The sequence below is a fragment of the Typopeltis vanoorti genome, chromosome 9 (assembly GCF_054136105.1).
Source record: "Typopeltis vanoorti isolate ZY-2024b chromosome 9, IOZ_Tvanoo_1.0, whole genome shotgun sequence".
Taxonomy (NCBI): domain Eukaryota; kingdom Metazoa; phylum Arthropoda; class Arachnida; order Uropygi; family Thelyphonidae; genus Typopeltis; species Typopeltis vanoorti.
Genome location: NC_143557.1, coordinates 19,698,411 through 19,712,461, shown reverse-complemented (window position 1 = coordinate 19,712,461; position 14,051 = coordinate 19,698,411). Strand labels below are relative to the sequence as shown.

General features: G+C 35.1%; 1 protein-coding gene across 4 annotated transcripts in view; it reads left to right on the top strand.

Annotated features, from left to right (window-relative positions):
- LOC150102911 (DNA-directed RNA polymerase III subunit RPC5-like) overlaps nt 1–14,051 on the top strand; it is a 459,314-nt gene that overhangs the window by 70,305 nt on the left and 374,958 nt on the right. For all 4 annotated transcript variants that reach the window (XM_090397865.1, XM_090397866.1, XM_090397864.1 and 1 more), the window contains exon 3: nt 9,845–9,960. In XM_090397865.1, the coding sequence (XP_090253991.1) occupies nt 9,845–9,960 (116 nt within the window). The remainder of the gene's footprint in view (nt 1–9,844; nt 9,961–14,051) is intronic.

Below are 14,051 nucleotides of genomic sequence, written 5' to 3'. Positions count from 1 at the left end.
GCAGATGACCAAGTGATATTTGGAACACCTGAGGACATTCTATAAAAAGCTGTATATAAACTGAATTTAATAATAAAACAATATATGTCAATCTCTCAAGAAAAAAAAAAACTAGAACTATGGCATTCAAAGAGAAAAAATGGCCATCTGAATAGTAGACAAAGAATCGAACAAATCAACAATTTTAACTATTTGGGTTATAAATTAAGATAAAATGAAGATTTGGACATTTCTAACAAAATTAAAATTTCTCTGAAGTAAATGCAATAATAAACAAATCATTAAAGCCAGCAATAGTTATCAAAAAGAACAGAATAAGAATGTATTTTATCAAAACCAACATTATTATATGACAGAGAAGCATGGACAATGAGAGAATGAGATAAGAAAAGAAGCACTGTGAGAGAAATGAAATATATGAGAAGAACAGCAAGTCATACAAGACTAAAAACTAGAAATAAAGATATATCGAAAGAACTAAACCAAATATAAATAATGGAAACCATAGAAAAATACAGACCCAAATGGAAATAGTATGTGTAATGTATGGCATGTGATAGAATACCCAGAAAGAAAGATGGTGAACTACAAACCAGAAGGTAATAGAAACAGAGAAAGGATCAGGCCACCTGGCCTAGATTTGTGATAGGAGGAAGAAGAGGACATTGCAAAATGTATAGAGCTCAGGTTAACATCTCCAATTTTGATATTAGGTTTAATGACTTTCCTTCATAATGCAATTCATGAAAACAATGAATAACTGGAAATAATGTGCATCCTTGTCTCACACCTGATTTAGCATCAAACCTTCTTCTTGTACTTCTTTCATTTCTATCTGTTAATAACTTGAATATAAAATGTGTAATACTCAATATCATGTCAATTTTCACCATGTAATTGTGTTTTTAACAGCTTTTTTTCTTGGCACCTTCTCATATGCATTTTCTATATCTACAAACCTTAAATATAGATCCTTCTTTATTCCTATGATTTCTGAACTATTTTCTTTAAGTGAAGGTTTGTTACTGACAGCTACTATTCATCCTGTATTTAGCTTGTTCTTTTCAGTCTTTCTTTTCATATTTTTTCTTAGCCTATTCTCAACTATGCTTGCATAAATCTTACCAGGAACACTCATTAGGGAAATTCCTCTGTAATTCTCATTCACTTTTATTTTCCTTTTTGTAGGTGTGTGTTATGAAACTACTCCAATTATATGGAATTTGATTTTCCTTTTTGTAGGTGTGTGTTATGAAACTACTCCAATTATATGGAATTTGATTCTCTGACCAGGCGTTTTGAATTATGGTGTTGCTACTGTGAAACTTTTATACCTCTATAGTTGAGCATTGTCAAATGTCATCTAGTCGTTTCAGGTTCTTGATGGCTTTTTTGTACCTCAAATATGAATTTGAACTCCTGATTACATTCTTCTTGAATATTTTCTACCGCCGTTCTGTCTTCTTGTTTTATTTAAGTCTTTTAGGATAATTACCATCTCTGATTACTTCTACATGATTCTTTCTTGCACTTCTATGCTTTTTTCAATAGCCTCCAGAATATTTTGCAGCCTTCCTGATATTTATTTTCTATATTCTTACCAAAATCTTCCCATGATTTTTTGTTTAGCTAGTTTTACACAGTGCATCACTTTTTCCTGCCATCTTACATTTTTTTTTTCCTGCATTCTCTTATGGCACACAAGTTGCAGGAACTTTTGTTATACTTGTTTCTTTTCCTTTACTGCCTCCTTACCTTTCTGAGTCATCCATGGAGTTCTGATTTTTCTACACTTGCAGACTACATGCTTCTCTTTCTGAATCAGTCAGTTTTCCTGTGGGTCTGCTGCTGAACATCCAGGGTTTGGTTGTTGTTTTCAAACTCTTTCATTTATTCTTGAATAATATCTGCATATTTGAGTCTACATTTCATCTATGAAAGCTGCTCAATGTGATAAATTTAGATTATTAATTGTCTTGGTTACAGTTTTACTCCAAATTAATCTTATTTGTCAGGACCTCAATATTAACAGATCTTAAATTTGATGTCATTAGTCTCACGAGTCTAACATCATCAGTTTACCTACATCTGTATTTCTTGTTCTTCTGAAGGAAAAAGACTGGATGGCCTTTTTCCCTGCTTTCCTAACATCAATTACCATTTTATGGTAACCTTTCCTTTTCATTTCTCTTTGAACCTCATTAATTAGCTCTCCTCACATTCCTTGAATGCTAACAATATCTTATTTTCTGCTGTTGATAACATTTGTTTACTTCCCTAATTTTTCTCATAAATCTCATATCTGTGGTCTCTAATCTTTGATCAACTGTTTTATTTCTAACTCCACTCTGAGATTCATGAAATAATTTATTTGAAAAAAGGTATTTTGTAAACAGTTAGTGTTTTGGCTAATTTCTCACTTATTCCACATAAATTTTTTAAATTATCTGCTTACCATACCACCTCTTCTTATTAAATGTATATTTCGATGTTTATCATCTTCACTAAAAATTCTTCCTAAAAATGTTTTACTTGTTCTCTAGGGTCCACATTCCTGCCTATTTTCATCATCATCATTTTACTGTTATGTATCCTCAAGGGGTGTTCATGCTATTATTACAGCACTGCATGATTAAGTTTACATTATTAATAATCTCTTATCAACAGTTTTCATCTAAATTAGTCTGTTACTTGTCAGCACTCTAGTATTGTATCTAACATTTTGTTCTAAGGCACGTCTGACTGATCAATCCACCTAGACATTGGTCTTTCTCTCGGTCTTTTTCCTGCCATCTTGGCATCAAACATCTGAGTTGCTAACATTTCCCCTCTCATTCTGGTTAAGTAACCATACCACCTTAGATTAGAAAAGCCCTGCTCATACATTCTTGAATGCAAACAATGTCAAGTTCCTTCCTAATGCCTTCATTTTTAATATGATTCTACCATTGATGCCATCTGTTCAGGCCCCTAATTTTTCTCAGAACTCTCACATCTGTGGTCTATAATCTTTGATCGAGTGCTTTATTTCTAACCCAACTCTCAGATCCATAATTTAACACTGATTTGAACATTTTCTTGTATTCTTCTAGTTTTGTGTTTGTTTATATTTGATTTAAATTTATTCAGTTGTCTATTTCCAAATATAATTTTCCATCTTCACCAAAAAAATGATGCCTAAATAGTTGAAAGTTTTACTTGTTTTGTAGGCTTTCCATTCAGATTGCAGCTAAAGTTTTCTATGTTTCTGCCCATTTTCTAGTTTTAGTCTTTTTATTACTGATTTTCATGCCAAATTTGTTACAGCTGTAATTGTTTAGTTAAAGAATCTTGGAGACTTGTACTGGATGTGTTTAGGAGTACATCATCTACATAAAGCAAAGAGCTCAGTTTGATATCTCTGATTCTAATATCAGGTAATGCTACTTTGTCTTTAATTCTTGCAGTCAGAGCTTTATTCCCTTTTTTTTTTTTTAATAGATGGGAACTATGGAGCTCTTCTCCAGTCTTCGGGGACCAGGCCCTCTGAATTTATGCCTTGTAGCCATTGCAAATTTTTTTATACTTCCATATTTGAGCATTTCTTATCAAATATCATCTATTCCAGTTGCCTTTCCATATTTCATGTTTTTGATGGCTTTTCCTATCTCAAGTATTGATATATATTGCTATTTGCATTCTGCTTGAAAATGTTCTAGTATGGTTCTGTCACTGCTTGTTTTATTTAATAGCCCTTCAAAGTAATTACTTCGGCACCTACTATATCCTTATCTTAAGTTTTCATGTCAACTTTATTATATTTAATTCATTTTACAGTACTCTTTCTTCCATTTCCAAGCTTTTTCAATAGCTTCCAGAACAATTTGCGACCTTTCTGATATTTATCTTCTTTGGCTGGCACAAATGATTTAAAAGGTGAGAAATCTGCAATGAGAGAAGATATGAAAGAGTTGTTAGTGGAAGCAACAATGAAAAGTAAGAAAGTAAAGATTGTGAGTCTGTTGCCTCAGTATGATTGGGCAGAACTGAGTAGGGCCATGATTGTCAATGAGAACATTGTGCAGGAGAAATGGTGTGCAGTTTATGATGTATGGAGTGAGTTTGATTGATGAAAAGACTTGTATATGCCTGACAGACTGTATTTGAATGGTTTTGGAGTTAGATGTTGGGAGAAAGTGTTGTTTAGTGTGAGAGAGTGATGTGCAAAACCAGGGAAACTAGAGATATTAAGGAGGAAATTAGCATGTGTCTGGCCACCCCTGTGATAAATGATCATGGGTGCAGTAATGCTTATGCAATGCTGAATGGGATTTCGCAAGTCTGCAATTTAAATGGGTTGGTAATGGCATTTACATAAGGGTAACTATGGGTACAACTTATTTACTGTCCTCTTCCGTCGAGGACAAGTTGGGTCTTCCGTGTTTCCACAACAACCTCCAGGAGTCTCGGTTTCTTGCGTGGCTTGTGAGCTGTCTATATGTTTGTAATCCAGAGTTGATCTTTATTGATATTATCCATTTAGTTCTTGGTCTTCCTTTTTTCTTTTAATCTTGCATACAGAGCAAGGTTAGGTAGCCTTTTTTGATGGCATTCTCTTGACATGTCTGTACCATTGACGTTGTCTATTTTGATCTTTTCTGTTAATGAGTCTGTATATTTTAGGTCTTACAGTTTCATTTGTTTTCTTTTCTATCCATTTTGTTTTATTTTTTGAGACATTTCATCCCAAAAGCCTCCAGTTTTCATATCTCTGTCTTCTTGAGTGTCCAAGTTTCTGAATCATATAACACAGTGGGTATTATAATTGCATTATATAATTTTATTTTTAGAGGTTTGAAGATTTTTATTATTTTTCCAGATTTTTCCTAGCTTATTAAATGATGACCATGCAGTCGATATTCTATGTTTAATAGTGGTCATGGTATCTAAGTGGTCTGTTATTACTGTTCCTAAATAGTGGAATTGTTTTAACTGTTCAATTCTTGATCCATTCAAGGAGGTTTACTTTTTTCTTCGTTTTTTCCAATTAACAAGATTTTTGTTTTGTCTGTATTTATGGTCATGCTGTATTCTTTAGCCGTATTGTTTAGTTATTAGGTTCACCATTTTTTTTCTTTTGTGTCCGCTATCATTACAATGGCCATCGTTGTAATGTAATGATATGGATACAAAGGTATGTTGAAATACATGTACTCGAATGCAAGAAGTATCAGGAATAAGGGTGAGGAGTTTTTGGCATTGGTAAGCTCAACTTGGCCAAAAATTATAGACATCACTGAGAACTGGTTGACTGAAAATGAAATAGTTACAGGAATAGAATGTAAAGGATACTGTATTTTCAGGGAAGATAGAAGGAACACGACAGGAGGTGAGGGTATTGCTGATGTTAGCTGCAGAATTAAACCCAACAAAATTAGAAGTTAAAGAGGATATTAGGTCTGAGGAAGATGGTTCATTTGAGGCTGTCTGGGAGACAAATAAGACAAAATATGTTGTTGGGTGTTGCTATAGACTGGGGGGTCCACAGGAAGATGTAGATGCTATGTATTGGCAGATTAGCACAATGATTATAGGCCGAACAGTTATTATGGAAGGCTTGAGGATATTGATTGGAGAGAGGAAAGGGGACATGGTAAGATGGAAGTGGGATTTGTACAGTTGCTAAGGGATAATTTCATGAAACAACATGTTATAGAGACTAGTGGTTTGAGAGTGTTGGATCTGATGATAGCATCAGAAGATGTATCCATAACCAAGGTAGACACTCTGCCTCCAATTGTGAAGAGTGATCATGTGGTCTTGTTCTGGGAAGTTGCCAAACACGTGGAGTTCTTTGTTAAGAAAGGGTTTGTGTTCAGTTATAAGGCTGGTGATTGAGAGACTCAGGAGTCATCTTGGAACAGTGCCATGGATTGAGAAGCTACAAGGAAATAATGTCAGTAGTGCATGGCAAGTGGTCAGAAATTGCTTGAGAATAGCAGTATCAGACTGCATACCCAAGGTCAGGAGGGTAAACCAAGTTGGAATTAAGTGGATGAATAGGGATATAAAGCAAGAGCTGAAAAAAAAAAAACATTGTGGAAGAAATATAAAAGAAAAAGTGATTAACATATGAGCAGTATAAAGTGCAAGCAAGAAGGGTGACTAGTATGGTAAGGAAGGCCAAATCAGACTACGAGAGAGAATTAGCCAAACAAGTCAAAGTCAACCCAAAAGAGTTTTTTCATTATGTAGCAAGCAAGAGGAAAAATGGCTATGATAGAATGACTTTAAGCAATGCTCATAGTAGGAAGGTGACTGAACCGAAAGAAATAGTTGAGCTGAGTGATCATTTTGCAAAGGTGTATCATCCAGGTGGTGATTTTACAGTTGCTGATGTTACAGAGATGCATATTAACATTGAGATAGATGAACAGGAGGCATTCATCATATTACAAAATATGAAATTTGATTCTTTAATGATACTTGTGACATAATGATTAGAAATATATACACGTTTACACAAGAATAATGTTTAATTTGCCAAATATTTCGGTCTGAATATTACAGACCATCTTCATTGGCTACATAGGAACTTCTATAATATTCAGACCGAAATATTTGGCAAATTAAACATTATTTTTGTGTAAATGTGTATATATTTCTAAAAAATATGAATGTGAACACAGCAGTGGGACTGGATGGTATATCATCCTGTAATCAAGAAAATTGGCATTGCCTCTTACGAAGTTGTTCAATCTAAGTCTCATCTGTGGTAGGGTTCTTAGGAAGTGGAAAGAGCATAGATAGTGCCACTGCATAAAGGTGGTTCCAAGAGAGAGATAACAAACTACAGACCAATAAATATATCAGGAGTGGTTATTAAAGTATTGGAAAAGTTGGTGAAAGGTAAAATGCAACGGTGGGTGGATTGGGATGTGATACTCTATGGTGGGCAGCATGACTTTGTAAAGGGTAGGGTCCTGTCTTAGTAACTTATTCACACTTTATAATAAAGTGACAGCAGAATTGGATAAGAGTAATGGCTACACTATGATACTGCTCGACTTTGCCAAGGCATTTGACAGAATACCATATGGAAAACTTACAAAAACTGATGAGGATGGGAATGGATATGAGGCTAGTAGCATGAATAGGGGGATGGCTGACGGACAGATACTACTCTCTGGAGTAGAGCCTAGGAGAATAATAGTGACTAGTGGAGTGCCTCAGGGTTCAGTACTAGGGCCACTACTCTTTAATTTTTGTATATCAGTGACATAGAGAATGATTTAAGAGGTGATATTCAGTTGTTTGCTGATGTTGCTTTGTTGTTGATGCAAAACTGGGAAGAGCAATAGTTGATAGAGATGATTTTGATATCCTCCAGGATGATTTAAATAAATTGGCATTATGGGCACAGGATAATGATTGTCAATTTAATGTTGCAAATTGTAAGGTTATGCACTTTGGGTTGAAAAGGTTGCACACGGTGTATCATATTGACGGTATTGATTTGCAGGAAATTGATGAAGCTAGGGATTTGGGGATAACGGTGGATAAAGAGGTAAAGTTCGGAGAGCATATCGCAGAAGTTAGTAAGATAGCTCAATGAATTACTTGGATGTTGAAAAACACGCTAACAAGTAAAGATGAGGAAGTTATTATCTCGGTTTATAAGGCTATGATTTGGCCACATCATGACTACTGTGCACAGATTTGGTCACCTGGGTTTCATGGTGATCAGGAGGTTTGTAAAGAAATTTTGAGCTGAAGCAGATCATATGGGGAAGGGGGGGGGAGAATTCAAGGTTTTTTTTCAGTCTCCGACATGACGTGTTAATTCTGATGAATACACTAGTGTTACCCTGATGTGCCCAGGCCAGGATTAGATGAATAGTATCATTAAGCAGCAAGCTACAAAAAAAAAAAAAAGTTGATGATGATGTATAAAGAGGAAGGTGATCAGAAGGCTAACACACAATAAAAAGCACAGGCAAGAATGCTAAGAAAGGCAAAATGAGATGAGTAGAAATTAGCCAAGAAGGTCAAACTAAATCCCATAGTTCCTTCATTATGTAGCTTGTAAAATGATTGGTTATATATATATATATATATATATATATATATCACTCTGTATAATTTTCCATTTCCACTCGGTAATTAGTGTTTTGTATGTTCCTTTTCAAGATGTATAAAACTTAGTTTCTTGTTATATTCCCATGATTTATTCACTATGTCTTAGTCTGAAAGTAGTACAAATCTGCAGGATTCCTTAACAAAATTGAATATCCGCAATAGCAGATTTAATATGAAAGCAATAAAATGACAACATTGCCTATGAAAATAGGCAGAAAAATTGAAAACATCAGTATGCAACTATTTAGGCACAATTTTTAAAAATGGAAAGTTAAGTTTGGAAATGGATGATACAATAAATAAAGCTGATATGGTAAGGAGTGAAGTGAATGCATTTATATGTAATAAGATTGAAATTTAGCCATGATACCAAAGTGGCAGTATACAAGACAGTTTTCAAAGCAATTTTAATTTATGGATTTGAGAACTGGGTTAGGAATAAAAACAGATGATTAGAGACGACAGATAATGGGAGTTGTGAGAAAAATTAGGAGACTGGACAGATGGCATCAGTGACAAAATCATGTTAAAATGGAGATATTAGGAATGAACTTTATATTGTTAGCATTCTTCTCATCCAATTCCAAAATAGATGACCAAGGTAAGTCACCTCCTCTTTAACCTGGATCACTGCATTGCTAACCTCATCCTCTGACATTCTACCAGCAATCTTGAAAAACTTGTATACTAAAAAAGCTTCTAGACCTGATGGAATCCCTCCATTTCTGCCCAAGAGATATGCTCTTGAACTAACACCTGTTCTTTACATCTATACACTATTATACTCAGCCGGCATCCACATACTGCCGATTTCAAAGAAAAAGTGATGTATCTACCTTCACACTATTGATTGTTCTCACCTCAGTGTTGTCTAAAAGTAATGGAGAAGGTCATCAGTAGTGAACTTATTTCACACCAGGAGAAACTGTCAACTGATCAGTCACCAATACGAATTTTGCCAATCAAGAGCCAGTGGAATAAATTGAAGATGAACTGTCATCACCAACCTTTGGACGTGTGCCATGGAAAAGTTTATAGAAACTTGAAATTACCCTTCTTTTTAACGCATTCTAAAAAAATTAGGTTCATATTATTTGCTGATATGTGGATCAGCAAACCCAGAAGTTCCTTGGAATTACAGTTCAGTGGTAATTTTCATACAACCAGATGAAGAGACAGCATTTCTCACTAAATGCCGAACTGTTAATATTTACCCTCATTTCGATCCCAGTGTAAGTTTTTTAAATGTAAACAAATAAGGAATTTTTGTTACCAAAAGATAGCTTTTGAACTAAAGCTATTTAAGGTTTATAAAGGTTGTTTTAATCCTTAAAGCATCCCTTGTTTTAAACTTGTGCCCAAATGATGTGGCTTATAAACTAGATATCACTTTTACACAACGTTGTAAGCTTTTTCTTTTTAGTCATTACCACTTGAAAGTTGAAAATTCATTACCTGGGAAATGTTTTGGCATATGATGTATTGATTGGAAATGAAACAAATTCAATTCATAGTACAGATTTGGGCAACTACTGGTAATGAATGCAAGGTAGATATTAAGCAGAGATTATGTAAATTGAAGATCTCATTCACATATGTGGGACATTGTAACTTGAAATATATGAGAGTAAACTGGGATGACAATTCTAAATTACAGATTAGCCTAATTATGTTATATAAAAATCATTTTTGAAATTTACACCATCCTCATTTATTACTTATGTAGGTAGAACTTGATCTTTCTTTAAATACTCGAAGTGCTAACTATGACCATAACAAGGGAGAGCAAATTGCACTGAATGTTGATGGAAAAAATCCGTCTGAAAATATGCATTTCAGAAAGTAAGTATTAATATTATATAATGTATGTTTGCAAGAATGATAACTATAAGAAATAATTTTCTCTTAATTTTCAATCAGAATATTGTAAACTTTGTATTAAAAAAATACATAAAAATTAAGCTCCAGAATTAGCAGCAGCTGTTGTCCATGTTTTATTAATTAGATTATTATTATTATTATAGGCTATTCCAAGGAGTCCTTAGATTCATTGAGGGAGGCCCTAAACATCATGTTAATAACTATCCAACATTTGTATGGTATCTATCATACTTTGCTTTGAACTCTTTTACAGTCATGACACCCACAACAGTCTCTGGCAACCTATTCCACTTATTCATTACTCTCCAAGCAAAAACATAGTTCTAACACCCATGCTAACTACACTCTTACTCAATTGCCATGGATGGCCCCTAGTTCTCTCACCACTAGACCAGTTTTGAAAATTTTTCTCTGAATTAATTAATCTTGTAAAAATCCCTCAGTAATTTGAATGTCTCTATTATATCACCCCTTTTCCACCTATCCATTTCTCTGAACCAGTTTCTGTAACCCACAAATCTTCAACATGTTCTCATAAAGTTCATTCCATAGATCTGCCGTCATCTTGGTCAGTCTCGTCTGGATCTTCTCCACCTTCTCCTTATTGCCAAGAAACCCTGGCACCCAGATCTGTGCACAGTCGTCAAGATGGATCATATCATGGCTCGATAAAAAAGTAAAACAATAACCTGCTTGTCTCTACTCGTCAAAGTATTCTTCAGTAACCAAGTAATCTGATGAGCTGCTTTAGCCACTTTTGCTATGTGTCCCCTGAACTTTAACTCAACTCCCTATCCACTAACACTCCCACGTCTTTGGCTTCATCAATTTCCTGGAATACAGTTCCACCAATTTGGTATACAGCTGGTAATCTTTTCACCTCAAAATGCATAACATTATACTTTGCCACATTAAACTGACATTCATTCTCCTTTGACCAGTCTGCATTCTATCCAAATCTTCCTGCAAAATTTTGACATTGTCTGTATTTAACTATTGCTCTATCCAACTTTGAATCATCAGCAAATAACTGAACAATTCCTCTCAGATCCTTTCCTATATTGTTAATGTGTAAATTAAACAGTAGCATTCCTAGAACAGAATGCTGCGCCATGCCACTAGTCACAGGCCTTCTTTTGGACTCTGCTCCTGCTGAATAATAACCTATCCTCTGATATCTCTTCATCAACCACCATCTGATATCTCTCCATCAACCATCTTCCTATCTCTCACAACCCTATATCCATCCCCATGTGCTGCAGTTTACTGATTAAAATTCCATGTGGTATCCTGTCAAAGGCCTTTGCAGAGTCATCATCATTATCATCATCATCATCAAATTCCTGCCATGTACCCTCAAGGGGTGTACAGATATGACAGTACTACATGCAAAATTTACATCATTACTAACTTCCTATCTACAATTTTCCTCCAAATCAGTCTGTTACTTGTCAAGACTCCAACATTATCAGATCTTATATTTCTATCGTCTAAGGCACTTTGTACCGTATCTATCCACCTATATCTTGGTCTTCCTCTGGGTTGTTTTCCTGCCAACCTGGCAGAGAACACTTGTTTTGCTAATCTTTCCTCTCCCATTCTATTTAAGTGACCATACCACCTGAGATTAGCTCTGCTAATGCTGACAATGTCAAGTTCTTTCCTAATATCCTCATTTTTAACATGATATTGCCATTGATGCCATCTGTTCACGCCTCTAATCTTTCTCAGGACTCTCATATCTGCAGTCTCTAGTCTTTGGTCACGTGTTTTACTTCTGACCCAGCTCTCAGATCCATAAGTTAAAACAAGTTTGAACACCGTCTTGTATACAGCTAATTTAGTGTTCCGACTAATTTCTCTCTTATTCCATATGAATTTATTCAATTGATTTCCCACCATACCAGCTTTGCTGATTCTGTTGTCTATTTCTATATTTAATTTACCATCTTCAGTAAAAATCGTGCCTAAGTAACTGAAATGTTTTACTTGTTTTACAGGTTCTCCATTCACAACACAGTTGACATTTTCAATGATTCTGCCTATTTTCATTGTCTTTGTCTTTTTATTGCTGACCTTCATACCATATCTATTACAACAGCTATTCAATTTAGTCAGAGAATCTTGCAGACTTGTAGCGGATTTATTTAGAAGTATAACATCATCCGCATAAAGCAAGAGCTGACATTAACATCTCCAATTTTGATATCTGGTTTAATACCACTTTCCTTCATAATGTGATCCATATAGATAATGAATAACAGAGGGGATAATGTACATCCTTGTCTCACACCAGATTTAACATTAAACCATCTTCCTGTACTTCCTTCAATTCTAACTGCTGACTTACAACTCAAATAAAGACTAAGTATTGCTTGATATAATGCCCCATTGACACCATATAACTGCAGCGTATTGAATAGCTTCTCTCTTGGCACCTTGTCATATGCCTTTTCCAAATCGACAGAACTTAAATACAGATCTTTGTTATATTCCCATGCTTTGTCGACTATTTGTCGTAAAGTGAAGATCTGATCCTGACAGCCTCTATTTGGCCTGAATCCAGCTTGTTCTTCACCAAGCTTTTCTTCCACAATTCTTCTCAACCGTTTCTCAAGTATACTTGCATAGATCTTGCCAGGAACACTCAGTAGAGAAATACCTCTGTAATTCTCACAATCAGTTTTATTTCCCTTTTTATATATGGGTACTATGAGAGCTCTACTCCAATCATCGGGAATTCGTCCCTCAGTCCAGGCTTTCTGAACTATGCAGTGCAGCCACTGTAAGACTTTTATACCACCATACTTCAGCGTTTCTGGTCGAATATCATCTACTCCTGCTGCCTTTCCACATTTCAAGCCTTTGATGGCTTTTTCTGTTTCAAGTATGGATATGTATTCCTGACTGCATGCCTGGTCAGTGTTTTTTTATCACTGTGCTGTCTTCACTGCTTGTTTCATTTAGCAGTTTTTCAAAGTAATTACTCCATACTTCAAGGATATCTTTTTCTCCTGTTTTCATGTGACCTTTATCATCTCTAACTCCTTTTACAGCACTCTTTCCTCCATTCCTAAGTTTCTTCAACAACCTCCAGAATATTTTGCCACCTTCTTGATATTTATTTTCTATATTCTTGCCAAAGTCCTCCCATGACTTTAGTTTAGCTAGTTTTACACACTGTTTAGCTTTCTTACATTTGCCTCTGTATTCTGTAAGAGTAAAAGCTGACTTATTTGCCAGGAACTTTTGATATGCTTTCTTCTTTTCCTTCACTGCCTCTTTAACTTCCTGTGTCCACCACGGAGTTCTGATTTTTTTATCCTTGCACACAACCTCACCACATGCCTCTCTGGCAGAATCAATCAATGTTTCCTTCAGAGTTTGCCACTGAATCTCCAAGGTTTGATTCCTGTTCTCAAACTCTTTCATTTTCTTTTCAATAATCTTTATGTATTTTAGTCTACAGTTCACATCTGAAAGCTGCTCAACTTTTATTCGCTTTAAAACTTTCTTACATGTTATTCTTTTCAATATGAAATTCAATTTTATCCTGCTCAAGACTAAATAGTGATCACTTCCAATTTCAAATCCTCTGTACACTCTGGTGTCCTGCACCAGGGAGAAAACATGACTATCAACAATAACATAGTCAATGAGACTTTTCTTATTCCTAGCCTCTTCTCTCCATGTGAATTTGTGCACATTTTTATGTTGGAACATGGTGTTAGTAGTAACCAGTCCATGTCCTGAGCAGAAATCCAACAGTTATTTGCCATTATTATTAGCTTTGCTCTTTTCTCCAAATTTTCCCAAAATATTTTTATATGTCTCAAAATTATATCCTACTCTGCTATTTAGATCCCCAACAAGGACCAACTTTTCCTTTTTCATTGTGTCAGTTGCTTTTTCTGAAGCGTCAAAATATTCCTCCACTTCTACCTTAGTAGAACCTTCTGTGGGACCATAGGCACAAATAAGTTTCATTGTCCAGTTCCCCATTCTCATATTTGCCCACATTAACTCTACTTGAGACTGACTGCCATTCAAGA